Source organism: Macaca mulatta, chromosome 5 (genome assembly GCF_049350105.2).
Source record: "Macaca mulatta isolate MMU2019108-1 chromosome 5, T2T-MMU8v2.0, whole genome shotgun sequence".
NCBI classification, from domain to species: domain Eukaryota; kingdom Metazoa; phylum Chordata; class Mammalia; order Primates; family Cercopithecidae; genus Macaca; species Macaca mulatta.
The window spans coordinates 95,338,051-95,353,150 of NC_133410.1; the positions used below are offsets into that span (position 1 = coordinate 95,338,051).

At 35.4% G+C, this 15,100-nt stretch overlaps 1 protein-coding gene across 5 annotated transcripts in view; it reads right to left on the reverse strand.

Annotated features, from left to right (window-relative positions):
- The window catches only part of MAPK10 (mitogen-activated protein kinase 10), a 341,860-nt gene that overhangs the window by 3,327 nt on the left and 323,433 nt on the right, over window positions 1–15,100 (reverse strand). For all 5 annotated transcript variants that reach the window (NM_001260857.2, NM_001320562.1, NM_001320563.1 and 2 more), the window contains 2 exon segments: window positions 9,162–9,239; window positions 11,413–11,476. In NM_001260857.2, the coding sequence (NP_001247786.1) occupies window positions 9,162–9,239; window positions 11,413–11,476 (142 nt within the window).

Here is a 15,100-nt window from a genome sequence, read left to right on the forward strand (position 1 = left end):
CTCTCCAGCAGGCTTGCTTACTTGGAATCTCCAAATAAGAACTCTGAATTACTAACTTAGATTAATTTGAAAAAAAATTATTTATGTGTTATGTGGGACTATAAGGTTGAAACTCTGAGAAGAAACTTGCCCATGGCAATCACTCAGTAAAGCAGAGCTGAGTTGCCAGTAGCTTTGAGATCAACAGAAGAAAGATGAACCAAAGGCATTGTGCAATATAATTAAACCAGAGCGCCCTGGAAACAATCCATTTACTTTTTTTCCTTGTATATTTTTTATACACCTAAGCAATGTGAGTGGTAACATACTTGCTTTGTGAAATAGCTCACTATTAAAAATCTGTAGTATAATCCCCTAATCAAATAAGAGATGAAGAATTCTCACCAAAATTATATCTGATTTGAGCAAATATAGTGTGCAAGATCTATCTGGTGAAAAATAATAAATCCAAAGTCAGTTATAATAGTGTTATCACATAGACCTAATAAATCAGAAAGACAAAATAAAACTAAGTTAAGGTAGGGGAGGGGTTAACATAATCTTCTTTCTTCCTGGAGTAGACATTTCTTGCCTGTGGAAAAAGTGTGATGAAAATGTGTCAGTTATCTAGAGAGGACACAAACACCTAAACTAAGACAGCTCACCTGTATCATCCATATATTTTTACACTGTATCTGTTGACTATAAATATATTGATGTATTCTATGGGAAATGTGAAAAAAATATAGGAAATAAAGATAATGATATGCACCGATCTTCAAATAAATGGTAAGAACTATTAAACTTTTCATATAATTCTTTGTGGTCATTCTTTTTGCCTGGAAGTTTCCCTGGTCGTGATCCTTTAATATGTATTTTTTTGGGATCCTGATATTCTTATATACAGAAAAGTTTATGAATTTTTCATGTTCTTTAAACTCCTAAAAATACCCGTCCTTTCTGATCTTAAATGTCTCTAGAAAAGGTTTTTAAAGTCCTCTTGTTATTGTCTTTCTGTAAATAATTACTCTCACTATCAGGACGATGTATAATGTAAAGTTAAAATATTCCATAATATTCCAACTTTGAATGGCTTCAATTTATTCCAACTCTACTTAATTATATCCCCTATAGCTATGATACAGAGCTGGGTCATTTCCCCTCATGATAAGATTTTATCTCCTAGCAGACAGCCCTTGGTTCCCTTACATTGCCCAAATGCCGTGCTCTGTTTTTTCCCCCCGATTCTGGATTAAATTATACCAACAGCCTTCCTATTCTTTCATAAATTGCTAATAATTTAGTGTCACTATGATGGACTCCTCAGAATTCTCCTCCATTTATCCACATCCTTATTAAAAGGTAGAGATTAAAACTGGACACAGACCTCTATTATAAAGGCCTGATCAATTGTGAGCCCAGCAGAGGGAAATTGCTTTTTTTTTTTTTTTTTTTTTTTACTATTTGTCTCCTGGATGATATATCCCTAGACCATGGATGTCTTTCAAATCACGGTGCTACAGCTCAATTTAGTTTTGACTTGAGGTATAAAATGATGTTCATATATTTTTTGTAACAGCCTTATTAAGATATAATCCACATATATAATTAAGAAATTTAATTTTTATGATTCAGTGTTTAGTATATTCACGACATTGTGCAGCCATCACCACAATCCACTTTGCAGCATTTCATCATCCCTGAAGAAAACCCTGCACTCCATCCCTCACCTACCCTCTAGCTCTAGGCAATGACTAATATAATTTTTGCCTCTATAAAATAGCCTGTTCTGAACATTTCATGTAAATGGAAACATACCATATGTGATCATTTATGACTGGCCACTTTCACATAGCAGAATGTTTTTAAGGTTTATCCATGCTGTGACATGTATCTGTATTTCATATCTTTGTATGGCTGCATAATATTCCATTGTATGGATACATCACATTTTGTTTATTTATTAGTTGATAGGCATTTGATGGATATTTAGGTTGGTTCAACTTTTGGCTATGATGAATAATGCTGTTATGAACATTCATGCATGGTTTTGTATGGGCATGTGTTCATTTCTCTTGGGCATATACCTATAAGTGGAATTGCTGGGACATAGAGTAATTCTAGGTTTAACACTTGAGGAACTGAGAAACTGTTTTCTAAAGTGGGTGCACCATTTTACATTACTACCAGCGGTGTATGAGGATTCCAATTTCTCTACATCCTCACCAATACTTATTATCTGTCTTTTTATCTATCTAGCCATCCTGGTGTGCATGAAATGGTATATCATTGTGGTTTGATTTGCATTTGCCTGATGGCTAATGATGTTGAATATATTTTTCATGTGCTTGTCAGCCATTAGTATATCTTCTTTGGAGAAAGTTTACTCAGCTCCTTTGGCCATTTTTTATTTGCTTTATTTTCTTTTTATTTTTGAGTTGTAAGCTCCTTCCTTCCTTACCTTCCTTCCTTCCTTCTTTTTTTAAAAATTATTATTATTTCTTTAAATACAGGGTCTCACTCAGTCACCCAGCCTTCAGCACAGTGGCATGGTCATGGTTCACTGTATCCTCTAACTCCAGGGCTCAGGCAATTCTCCTGCCTCAGCCTCCCAAGTAGCTAGCACTACAGGCACATACCACCACACCTGGGTAATTTTTTTAAAAAGGTGGTTTTTTTTGTAGAAACAGGAGCTTGCCATGTTGCCCAGGCTGGTCTCAAGCTCCTGTCCTCAAGTGATCTTCCGATTTCTGTCTCCCAAAATGCTGAGTCTACAGGCATGAGCCACTGTGACAGGCCTGTAAGAGCTCTTTAAATAATCTGGGTATAAGTTACTTAATCAGATATATATTTTCAAATGTTTTTCCTCTATGCTATGGTTTGTCTTTCCATTTTCTTGAAAGTGTCTTTTGAAGCATAAATGTTTTTAATTTTTATGAAATTGGATTTATCTATCTTTTATCACTTGTGTTTTCGTGCCATATCTAGAAAACCATTTTCTAACCCAAGATTATAAAAATTTACTCCTGTGTTTTTGCCTAAGAGTTTTATAATTTTAGACCTTATACTTAAGCCTATGATTCATTTTTAGCTCATTTTTGTATATGATATGAGGCAGGGGTCCACCTTCATTCTTTTGCATGAATCATTCTTATCCAATCATCCCAGCACCATTTATTGAAAAGGCTCGTCTCTGTCTATGTCTTGCCATCCTTTTCAAAAATCAATTGGTCATAAATGTAGGTATTTATTCCTGGATTCTCAATTTGATTCCCTTGATCTATTTGTGCATCTTCATGCAAGTAGCACTCTATCTTGGATATTGTAGCTTTGTAGTAAGTTTTGAAATCAGAACATGTAAATCTCCCAGCTGTGTTGTTTTTCAAGGTTATTTTGGATATTCTGCATCCTTTGCATTTCCACATAAATTTTAAGACTGGCTTGTCAATTTCTGCAAAAAAGACAGCTATGATTTTGATAGGTATTGGCTTAATCTGTACATCAATATGGGGAGCATCTGTCATCACCTTGACAATATTAAATCTTCTAATCCATGAACAATGAAATGTCTTTCCAGTTATTAGGTCTCTTTAATTTCTTTCAACAATGTTCTGTAGTTTTCAGAGTACAAAGCTTGCACTTCTTTTGCTAAATTTATTCCTAAATATATATTTCTTGATGCTATTCTAAATGGAAATGTTTTATGTACATTGCTAATGTGTAGAAATACAATTATACTTAGGACTTATTTGAATAAGAAGTTTCAGTGTCAGGGGATTGGATATTAAAAACAGATCAAATGAATATATATATATATATATATATAATGAATGTTGTAATTAACCAGAATGCCAGTAGAACCAGGAGGATTTTTGATAGCATGCTTTATTTATGAGAAAATAACCAGCTTGAAAGTTTTAAAATAAAATTGTGGCATAATACAAACCAAAAAGTATTTTTAAATATATTTAATAATAATCTTGGTCTTCTCTTGAGATAGGCTTTTTCCCCTATCCTGGCTGGAGTTGATTATGGAGACACGTTCTTATTGTCACAGTGAAAGTTCAGTAATGATTCAAATAAGGGTGAGATAAGGCTTAGCTGAAATAAGGCTCCCTTATAGGAAAACAATTTGATGTTTACAAATAAACACAAACCCACTACAATGGCAGCTAGAGAAATTAAACAAAGAGCACTGAGGAAATTTCCCCAGCAGCAAAACACAAATTTATATCTATGAATAATATTGAATGAATGTGGCAAAAGTCAGAGTAGCTTTTAATAAGCTCTTTATAAATAGGGGATCATGCTGCAGGCTATGCTTATAAAACACACAGCACTCCTACTGCACTTATTTTCAAAATCAGCATATTTTCAGCACACTTCTGGAATATTCTGAATGTTATGCCATACCAGTCAGTCCTTTATTATATGTAGTTTTGTTATAGATTACCTCAAGTATATATTTCCCCTGCTTCTTTTTACTTCTTTCATTATACTTCTTTGTTTCTCCTGTCCAGTATCTACTGCTGAGTAGTAGCACAGAGTAAGTACTCGAGTTAACAAAACAGTATTGAGTATCTTTTATGTGTACTCTTCTAGACAGGTTCTGTGAGGAAAAGCAAGTTCCTTCTTGCTTTCGAACTAGTGAAACTGTTAAGCTATTTGTGGCCAAAGGAAATCATTTTGTTGCAGTTGTCTTTCTTCTCCTTTTGTTCATCAGCTGGTTCTCTCTAATTCCTATCTTCTGTGTTGGAATGGCCCTGCCCTCCAGTTTATCAATGTTGAATGCAAATTATAATTAGTGTTCAACTACTCAAAGTTCAGAATCTATCAAAGTCTTTATCAGCTGTATTTCTAGGGTTCCATAGACTATTGCTTCTGATTTTATATGGCACCAATTCATTAAGAGAGGTCGTCAGTACTTCAGTTGTAAAAATTCCCATGACATCTGCTTGTTTCATGGGAATGGTTCCTTGCTATACAGTGTGATGGTGGGAGAAAAATGTGCACTGTCTATGGTGTGCTGGAGCTGGCTTTCAGTGGCTTCTTAGAACCAATTATTAACATCTCTTTCCAACTCTGCACCCATTGATGTTACATTGTTGCTTAAAATTGGTCACAGTGAGAATATTTATACCACAGAAATTGTTAAGTAGTACTCGTCGATTCTATTTTTAAATATAGTTGTTAAGTGTTAATCTTAAGTGCTACTCCTCAATTATTTTTTTAAATATAGTTGTTAAATGTTAACCAGTCCACCACTATTACAGGAAAACTATTTGCTTCTGTATGTCTCCCTCTATTACACTATAATAAATGCCTCCTTGCCTGCAGCCACTTCTGGCTTTACTGGATGATCCATTCAAGTCTATTTTCATGTAGGCAATAAACAGGCCTTGTAAAACATAAACCCAAAACAAATATAAGGGACAAGACATGGGACTTGGCTTTAAGTTGTTAAATTGCTGCCAAGCAGTTTGCGAAAATATCTTAAACAGAATTGAACTGAATTGAATCTGATCATAGTGTTCAGTTGTCCAATGTGATAAATATCTCTTCTTTCTGTATTACTTAAGAGAAAACAGTAGAGATATACATTTTCAAAAATGTTTTGCCATCAATAAAGCATTACAAATTTTTGTCAATAAAAATGGCATTAAAAGGAACCGAAAATGCCAATAGGGTTGCAAACGAGGAATATTAGCTACCTTCAACTTTACCTAAAAAATCAAATTTCATAGAAAGAAGTAACGTATGCTAAAGAAAATTTCTCAGCTAGGAGTTATTTAACCAAAAAACATTGTTATGGTGGAAAATGTTGTTCCACTTTTTTTAAAAGGAAATGATTTTCCTGATACCCCCCACTGCCAACAACAGCGAAAAATGTATAGTAGACACAGAACGAGAAAAAGCACAAGAATGAAAAAAATAGTGCCTTTTTTATCTACATGATCTTGAGCCACAATTTGTCTGGGCCTGAGATTTTTAAATAAAAAGTAAATAAAATTAATGGACTAGATTAGTGACCCTAAGACATATTCCCATGGTGGGGAATGTGGTCCACATTGGGGAGGAAACAGTTGCATATTTAAATCACCCAGAAGCTTTATCTTTGACTTAGAGATTTTGGAAAATCTCTGCCCATCCTGATGTTCAGCATCCTTATCTTAGTGAGTCACTGTTAGTTTTGGGAGCTTTACTTCTCAGGTGGAAGAGGGCTGGTGAACAAACTGAGCATTGGTGAATCAGATGCTCTCCTATTGTTCTAGCTCTAACATCCTATAACAAATGCTTTTAGAAGAAAATTAATTTCTATTCATGGACTGCCAGTCCCTCAACAATTGTTACAGATCAATTCAGCAAGCAAGCAGCTATGCCATCCTTGAAAATAAATTACTATGCAAGTGAAATCAGATAACAGAAGGGAGTACAATTATTTATTTAGAAATGTATCTGAAGTTTAAATTTATCTCTTATTGACATACAACAATTCCATCAATAAATTTAAAACCTATAAATTATTCTGCAAATGCACATTTAACTTCCTATTTACATTTGAAAAGCATCACATAACATGAGTGTCAATATTAGAAGCATTTGGCCCCTGAGATACTGCTTTAACTTATTCCCTTGCTGCAGAATTCCCAGTATTGTCATGACTGAATACTAACAGAGTCTGTATTATAAAAATACTTTACCCTAGCTATTTTCAAAATAAAATATGCTACATGAACATTAATGAAAAAAAAGCTGAATATAATGAACAATGCAAAAAAGCTGACTTTTCAAACTTTTTTTAGTAATTGCTTTTTCTTTCCAGCGTGGTTTATTACACACACAAAAACGCACACACACAGTGGTGTGCCAATAAAAATTTAACAATTGGCTCTGCAGGGGGCAACAAAAACACCCTGATTTGTAGGGTCTGCCAATTTTCATGTTGTAAATCCTCCGTGGCTGATTTCATGCTGACAACACACCAACAATAAATGCATAGTTGGAAAGAGAGGTACAGAATTGGCCATCATGAGCTGGTAGAGTCAGCGCCAGCACATGGCTGCCCCAGAGCCTCTCCATCATGCACATAAATATATCATACAGAAATGCATCGTATAAAGTGTAGTATACATATAATTTCTCACAAAAGAGAAAGTCATACTACGTGACTTATAACGAAGTCATGAATATTGTTCCTAGATTGAATCCACAATCATTTTAACTATAAATTCGTTAAGCCAGTCAACTATAGTTTAGGGCAATAATTTTTAATTGTTAAGGTAGTTGGAATGGTTAAAAAGTGGCTTAGCCTTCTCACTCAAGTAGAGTATAAGTTGCACATTTTAGAATTAATCACTAACACACTAAGCAGGCCTGCAAAAAAATATGAATATGTATTTCCCAAAATGAATAAATCAAATACCTGAAAACTGCAAACCTTTATGTGCAGCATGAAAAAATGCCAATAGCAAGAATTTATATACTTGATGCTTGGCCTGTTTATCTTCATGGAGATTAATAGAGCGAATAAATATTTATAATAATGGTGTTAGAACATGCTGAATAGTATACTGTATTAAAGTTACATGATCTTGTCTTGAATTTTGTGTTTGGAATAGTACCAAGAAATATTCTGAGGGAGAAATTGAGTGGCAATTTTCAAATTAATAAATATTTATTAAGCTACTACTGTGTGCAAGGCACAGCACCCAGGCACTACATGGGACACAAAGATAAATGCATACAGTCTTCTCAATGAAATTACAATCAATAAAGGATGTAAGACAAGAGGTCAAATATTTAACATACAGCAACTAGTAGGATCTATAGAAAGGAAAGATCCTATTCTTTGGGAAGATATAAAAAGTCTTTTGGGGTAAGGTGGTATGAAAAGGAAATGAAGTAATGATAACTTGAACTGAAGATGAATAGAATAGGTTCTACTAAAATTTGTCCCAGCCCAGCCTAAGGTGCTAGGTCACCCGTGGCGAAATTCTGTTATTTCTGCTGCTTAATGAGTACATGACAATATGTTCTGGTCATCATAGGAATTCTTAAAACAAGGAACCGTTCTGCCTCAGCAGGTGGCATCTTGAGGCTTTTGGATTCTGTCTTCTAGTTTTTTAATGAGCAACAGGCCGAACACGCGGATGAGTGTGAAGCAGCTTCTGCGGACTGTGCCAATCTGTACGCTAGGGTGAATGAGTAGAGATGGCAGTATGGAAAACAACTCCAGTGACTCCCTTAACCTTCTTTGAGGAAAGGAAAAACTTGGGATAAAACTGAGTATTTTTTCAAGTCCCACTGGTGAGAAAAGCATGTCATAACCGAATTGCATCTGTTTGGGTATCATATTGGTTTGGGGTGTAAATTAGTTATTCAAAGAGTAGTATCTGTATGAATAATTGATTAATTATTTCATCCTACATCTTTTTTCCTAAAATAACTTAGGAAAACAACACCCTAATCAGTTTTTCTCAAAACTAGGCATTTGTAGCCCATATTTTTGCTAGCAGGAGTTGAATGTAGTTTTTTAAAGCTGAAAAAAAAACCATCACATTTTCTAAAACTCTTTATAGTGAGAGCATAGGTCTTAGAAAAAAACATATTAGCATTAATAAGTAAATTGTCTCAAGTCGTACTAAAGGACATTACTAGGATCAGTAAAAAATACATATGTACAATTGTGTGTTAGATTCTGTAGCTAGCAAACAAAAAATTTTCCAAGCTGACTTTAACTGGAGTCCATCTTGGTAGATGTTTCAACTATTGTCACATCAACCTTGAGAAGAGTTCAAACACTAAGAATGAATGAGGGAAGAGGTTGTGGCTGAAAGGATTCCTGATCTCCACATTGACTTGACGGTCAAAAGGGCATTATGGCTCTGAATTTTGATGAGGCGCATTTACCCTTTAGCCCATGTTAACATTTTCTTCAGGATTCATTACTATCTTAAAATGATTGACGAAAAAGTTTTTGTGCTGGATCATTACAATCAGAATAATCAGAATGAATGCCACACTGAATATCAAAAGAAAGAAAACTAAAATCATTATAAGGAAACAACCATGTGATATTTTTCCATCTGCTCTTCAAGCAATGTTATTTGTTGCAACCCCTACGAAAAGGTCAAGAAATTACACAAGTACTAGTTTATTGGTTATTCACAGAGAGTGAGTACCTGAAGGAGAAGGCTGTCCTTTTACTACGCCATTTTTAGTCTTCTCTTCTGAGTTCATTACTTCCTTGTAGATAAGTTCTGTAAGAAACAGTTAGCTGTGTTATTATAGAAAACAAATTTCTCCTTCATCCACAGGGAAATTCATTACTTAATGGCAAATAATACTGTTTTGATAAGGTTGAGTAAATTAAAAATCAATTGAGATTCCTTTACTGCTCTATTTCTATTTCTATATTGCCTTGTAATTAGCAGAGAGCTTGGCACAAATAGGTATCCAATAAAGCAGCTGAAGAAATCAATGCATGAAAATTTATTTCTACGTACATGAAACATACTATTTATTTCTCTCTATATATACACTATTTATTTCTACATACATTTCTACATAAATAACATTTATTTCTACATACATGAAACAAGAAACACACGTTTTACTTGTTTTCTGAATTCTTTGGGGTAACCACTAATACATTCAAGCTTCATCTAGTAACAATTTTTATGGCTTTGAACATCCATTTTTCTTTTATACTCACTTCCTATGAAATGCACATATTCTCATGACTTTAAATTTTTACCAGTCTTTACAACTTCCATCTCTTACTGCATCTGTTTTTTTTTCCACACTCATATCTTGGACTTGTAAATCTAAACTTGCCAAAAACCAAACACATTAAAAAATTTGGTTCATTTACTCTCAGACTGGCATCCATTTTTGGCTTTCTGAATGCTAGAGTTAAATTGGAGAGTTGCAGTTCTGTTTACTTTGTCCCTTTTAGCTAAAAATCATTCAGCTCTACTCATTCTTGCTTTGCAATGGCTTATAATCTGTATAATCATCACCTTTTACAGGTACTTCTTTCTCCCAATTTCTCACAATTTAGTCCATGTCCTCAAATGATGGTTATATCCTATCACCCACCTATTCATGAGCTCCTAAGGAGTGTCTTCCTGTCCTTACTTGGATGAAAGCAAGCCTTTTTCATCTATACCCAGCATCTTTTTTCACTTGATCTGCTTTATGTATATGTTCATTTTTCCATATTCACCAACATGACCCTGGAATCTCTTGACCAGTATCTCTTTAGTATCTTTCAAATTTTTTTTATTTTCTTTTTTATTTTACATATATAGAGAGAGAGACAGAGACTTTCTCTGTCACCCAGGCTTGAGTACAATGGCACAATCATGGCTCACTGCAGCCTCAACTTCCTGGATTCAAGTGATCCTCCCACCTCAGTCTCCCGAGTAGGTGGGACTACAGGTGTGTGCCACTATGCCCGGCTAATTTTTGTATGTTTCTGGTAGAGTCAGGGTCTCCCTATGTTGTCTAGGTTGGTTCTGAACTCACGGGCTTAAGTGATCCCCCAGCCTCAGCCTCCCAAACTGCTGGGATTACAGGTGTGAGTCATCACTCCTGGCCCTGTTTAGTATCTTTGTAACATTTTCTGCTTATTCCTATCCTTTGTTTTCCTCTTAATCCTTTATCTGATCTTTTCTAAATATTTTTCTTTTCCTAATTTACACTTATTAATTCCTGCAAGGTAACTCAAATGTTCCTTCCCTTCAGCTCTTCCCATTTTGATCTGATCATTTGTTACAATCTGCATTTGACTTTCCCATATTTTTCTATTCTGTAGTGATTCAGATTAGTTTAACAATTCTTTTTAAGTCAATTGTTTTTCTGCTTTATTTTACTCTGAGTATAATCTTAAAAATGCAATATGTGTTTGGAAAAGTTTTGCTGAAAAATGAATTAATGCATTCATTCATTCTAATTTTTATGTTAAAGAAAAAAATAGGCTACTTAGATACACATATTTTCTATTTAAATTCTCAAGTCTTATCAGTCCAATGAGTAAATTCATATATTAACTATCTTTTATTTTCTAAAGTCTAATACCATCTCAGAATTAATTTTAATTTCATGTTTCATATGATGATTTTATGTACAAACATAGAAAGTTTTATTCTGGAATTCTGAGCTAAAGCTTGCCCCCCACCATGACAAACACTGACAATCAGTACCATTTTAAAAGGTATCAGTGGTAAATGCCTTTCATTCTTGAGCAAATACAACATTGCTTTTGGCATAAAAAGACAAATGAAGTTTTAGGAGCTTTAAAAATGGTCTAAGAGAATAGCAATCAGCAAATCATCTTTTAGTAAATTGTTTTTACAAGCAAAGCTTTAGTGATCTAACTTTCTGAGTTCGATAAAATAAAAAGTATACATTTTTAAGTAGTAGAGTTACCTTTCCATTCTTCGATTGTGTGTTCTCTTTCATCCAACTGCTTGTCATATATCTGAGGTGGAGGCTGCCGAATAAAAACACATAATAATCTTTGTGCAATAATGTAAACACGACTAAACTCTTACAATGCATGAGAATACCTTGCACTCATTTATTTTGGTGATTGGAACCGTACATAAATTACGAAGTAATTACAGTAGTTCAGAAGTTAAAATTTTCCCGTAAACTTATGGGGGATTCATTCATATTGCAATATTTGCTGATTGTTGCAATATTTGCAGCAGAACCCAAATCCTGAGAGCTCACTTTCTGACATCTTCTGATTTAGAAACCACGCCTAAGCAATTAATGACTGGTCTTTTAAAAAGCAGACAAAACACTTGATTACAATGGCCCAGAAGCTTCATTCTCCTTCATTCACTTGCCTTAGAAGAGAACCATGCTAAAATCCTTCTAGGCTAGTAAGATTGTGTTCTATTTTTAGACCTTCCCTGAAGAAAAGTTTATAATATTTCTCAACAGACCATAGTACTAGTCCTCAATACAAAAAAAAAAAAATTGAGACCAAATCAACCTTTTTATTTTTCATGAAATATCATAGAATATGTGTTTATATTGCTATGTGCCCTATACTTAAATGATTTTAAGCTTTTTGTTTATTTTAACCTGAAGAAACTGCCAGTTGACCGTAGAGGTGGGTCACCTTGAATCCCTGAATGGCCCTTGGTTAGTCCTCTCCAGTAGAAATGATGCGATAGGGCCTTCAGTCTGACTTACAGAGCCAGCATTTCTCTTCCCATGTGGAGTTCAAATGTGGAAAAGGAGGGATTTTCACAAACCTATGTGCCTACCAGGAAGTAGAATCTCAAATAAATTCTCTGACCTCTTCTTCCTGATATTTAGACTTTAGGAGATCTATCATGGTGGCTAGGGTAGCTCCAATTCAGGCCAAGTGACATGGAAAGAAAAAAAATAAAAAGGCTCTTGGAAAACTAAATCACCATGGGGTAGAGAAAGACAAGGCTGAGGGGCTACACTGGTTGGAACCGGACTGAGCGCAAAGAAGAGCTATCAAGTTTTGGCTGCCCCGTCCAATACTCCAAAAGCAATAGTTTTTGTGAAAAACTAAAAGAGTCACTCAATAAGAGTGATGCAAGCCCTTTAGGACACAGACCTTTCGAAAATGGCTATTATAGTAAGGAAAGCGCTGGACATGATTTTCAGAGACAGCTTCTGGCTTCTGTGAGAGCTTTTTGGCTCATGAGCAGCACCCTCGGGCTAAAGTGACCCTTCTCTAATTCATGCAAAATCTCTGGTAGCTTGAATCATGACAGACACAAATATTCACTCTAGCCCTGGCATGCTGGGGCCTCACATCCTGCAAAGTATCTGGCTATGAAAATAGAAGACTTGGCACAACTGTGGTGAAGTAACTTAGCATAATACTGAGGTATTGAGAAATAACTACTCACGGAGCCAGTCATTGTTTTAGCACGTTTGACTGTTACTGGGGCAGAAGGCTGTAAACCTCACCTACTGCAATTCAGAAGTGGCTGGCTGAGCAGCTCTCAGCAGCTGTCAGCACTGACAACTGAGCAAAACGAGACTCTCACACCACCCCAGACAATAGTAAGAACACAACACATTGACCATATATAGGTGACAGGACTGGGATAGTCAGGCACTGCTCTCAGGACCTGACTGAGGTAGAACCTTCCACCTCTATCAAGAACTCTCAAATAATAGAAACATTCTGACTTAGTGAGTGAATGAGTAAAATGAAGTTATTTTTGAAAAATTGTGAAACCATTACCTAAGGAAGCTACCACAAAGCCAAGTCTGGTTTTGTGAAGACGCTTTGCCAAGTGGTAAATTTCCGCCTTTGCCTCTTCCTGAGCATGTGTAATGCTGTGGTTAGGCCCCCATCCAAGTGGCCTTGTCCAGGACCCCTGCAGGACTCAGTGTACGTAAGCTCTCAGAGCCCCCAGAGCCCTCTGAGCTGTTGGCACCTCCTTCTTCTTCTAACAATAGATCCAGCTCATGATCCTGCCTGGCTGGCTTCTCCATGCAGTGGATTTTTCCATTCAAGTTTTAAAATTGAACATGGCTCAAGAGTACAGTTCCTGCCAAAGTTCATAAATGCCATTTTCTTTTTGCAACAAAGCTATTTTGAAGAGGTTTCCCTAGGAGCCTCAGTGTACAGCTGTTGCTGATATAAAAAGCACAAAGTACACAGACGCTAATCACAAACCAACTGCAAGAGAGAAAGCAAAGTGCTGAGTTCAAGATTTTTCCTTTCAACAAACCAAGAGGGCTGCTTTAAACACACTTGAATTTATAGTATTTGTTCGACAGCCTCTGCAAATTTACTACATATTCAGATTTTTGTTTGTTTTTTAAAGAGGAAATGCAAATGTCACCTCCAGTAAAAGGGCACATGCACATACAGGTGTCTTCTATGTGACAATATAAAAGAATAATTGACCAATAATCCAAAGAGAGCAATGTTACAACACACACACATAAGTGTTTGGCAGCAATCATCAGGATGAGATAGTCCAAAACATTCCCTGCCTCCTTCTGCTAAAGAGAATTTGGTATTTGAGCACTCGCTTATGCTCTTTCCCCACCTTATTTAATAGGAATTATTCTCTTGTTAAGTGACAGTGTAAATAAAAAATAAATGAGGAGTGGGGATAAAGAAAAATGCCCCGGAGATGTTTGTTGACAGAGTATATTAGGAGAGTTTAGCAGATAAGAATAATTTGATATGTGAGAAATGAAGGATAAGAGGAAGTTAAGGATAGTATATGGAGAGTTATCAGGGCCTGTGACTTTCACCCTTTGAATATTTTTTCAAAAGACTGTAAACATCTTTCCTAATATTTTGGGGGATTTGAACTTTACTTCCTTGGTTGAAATTACTGCAAAAATTGAAACACAAATTTATATGGATTGCATAAGCAATAACTTAAAATGGATTAGACATATTTCTATTGATGGTTAATTTTATATGAATTTATATTGGTGGTCAATTATATGAATTTTATACTGATGAAACATGTCCAAATTGTTTCAATTAAATGAGGAAGAAACACAAACAAGTACATGGTCACTGTGAATTAATAAATAGTAGAATTTATTGGTTTCTTTATTAAATGTATTCATTCAGTAAAGGTCTGGACACCTAACACATGGCAGACTATATAAAAAACTGAGATTTCAAAACTGAATAGTGTGATTGCTGACCACAAGGAGTTCACAATTTACTGGGGTAAGACTGATGCAAAGCAGATCGTTAGCACACAACATGATAAATGATAGAAACATGTATATGGTCTAAGGGAACAGAGTGGAGACGTCCTAACAAAGCCTGGATTTTATTTCCTGGAGTAAGTGATGCTTATTCCGTGAGCAAAAGATGTGTGGGAGGTTGTCAAGATAAAAGAAGGAGGACAAAAGGTGACTCTATGCCAAAAGCACATTATAAGCCAAGTCACAGTATGTAGAAAACAGAATAAGGGTGGTGGTGGTGGTGGTGGTGGTGCATGTGCTTCTCTGTGTGTACATGCATGCCAAGAAAACAAGAAGGAATTTTGTCACAGTAAAATAAAACATGTGGTGAGAAGTGACAAGACATAAGAGCTGTACCTAGAGAAGCAGAAGGGTCAGACAAAGGGTGAATCAA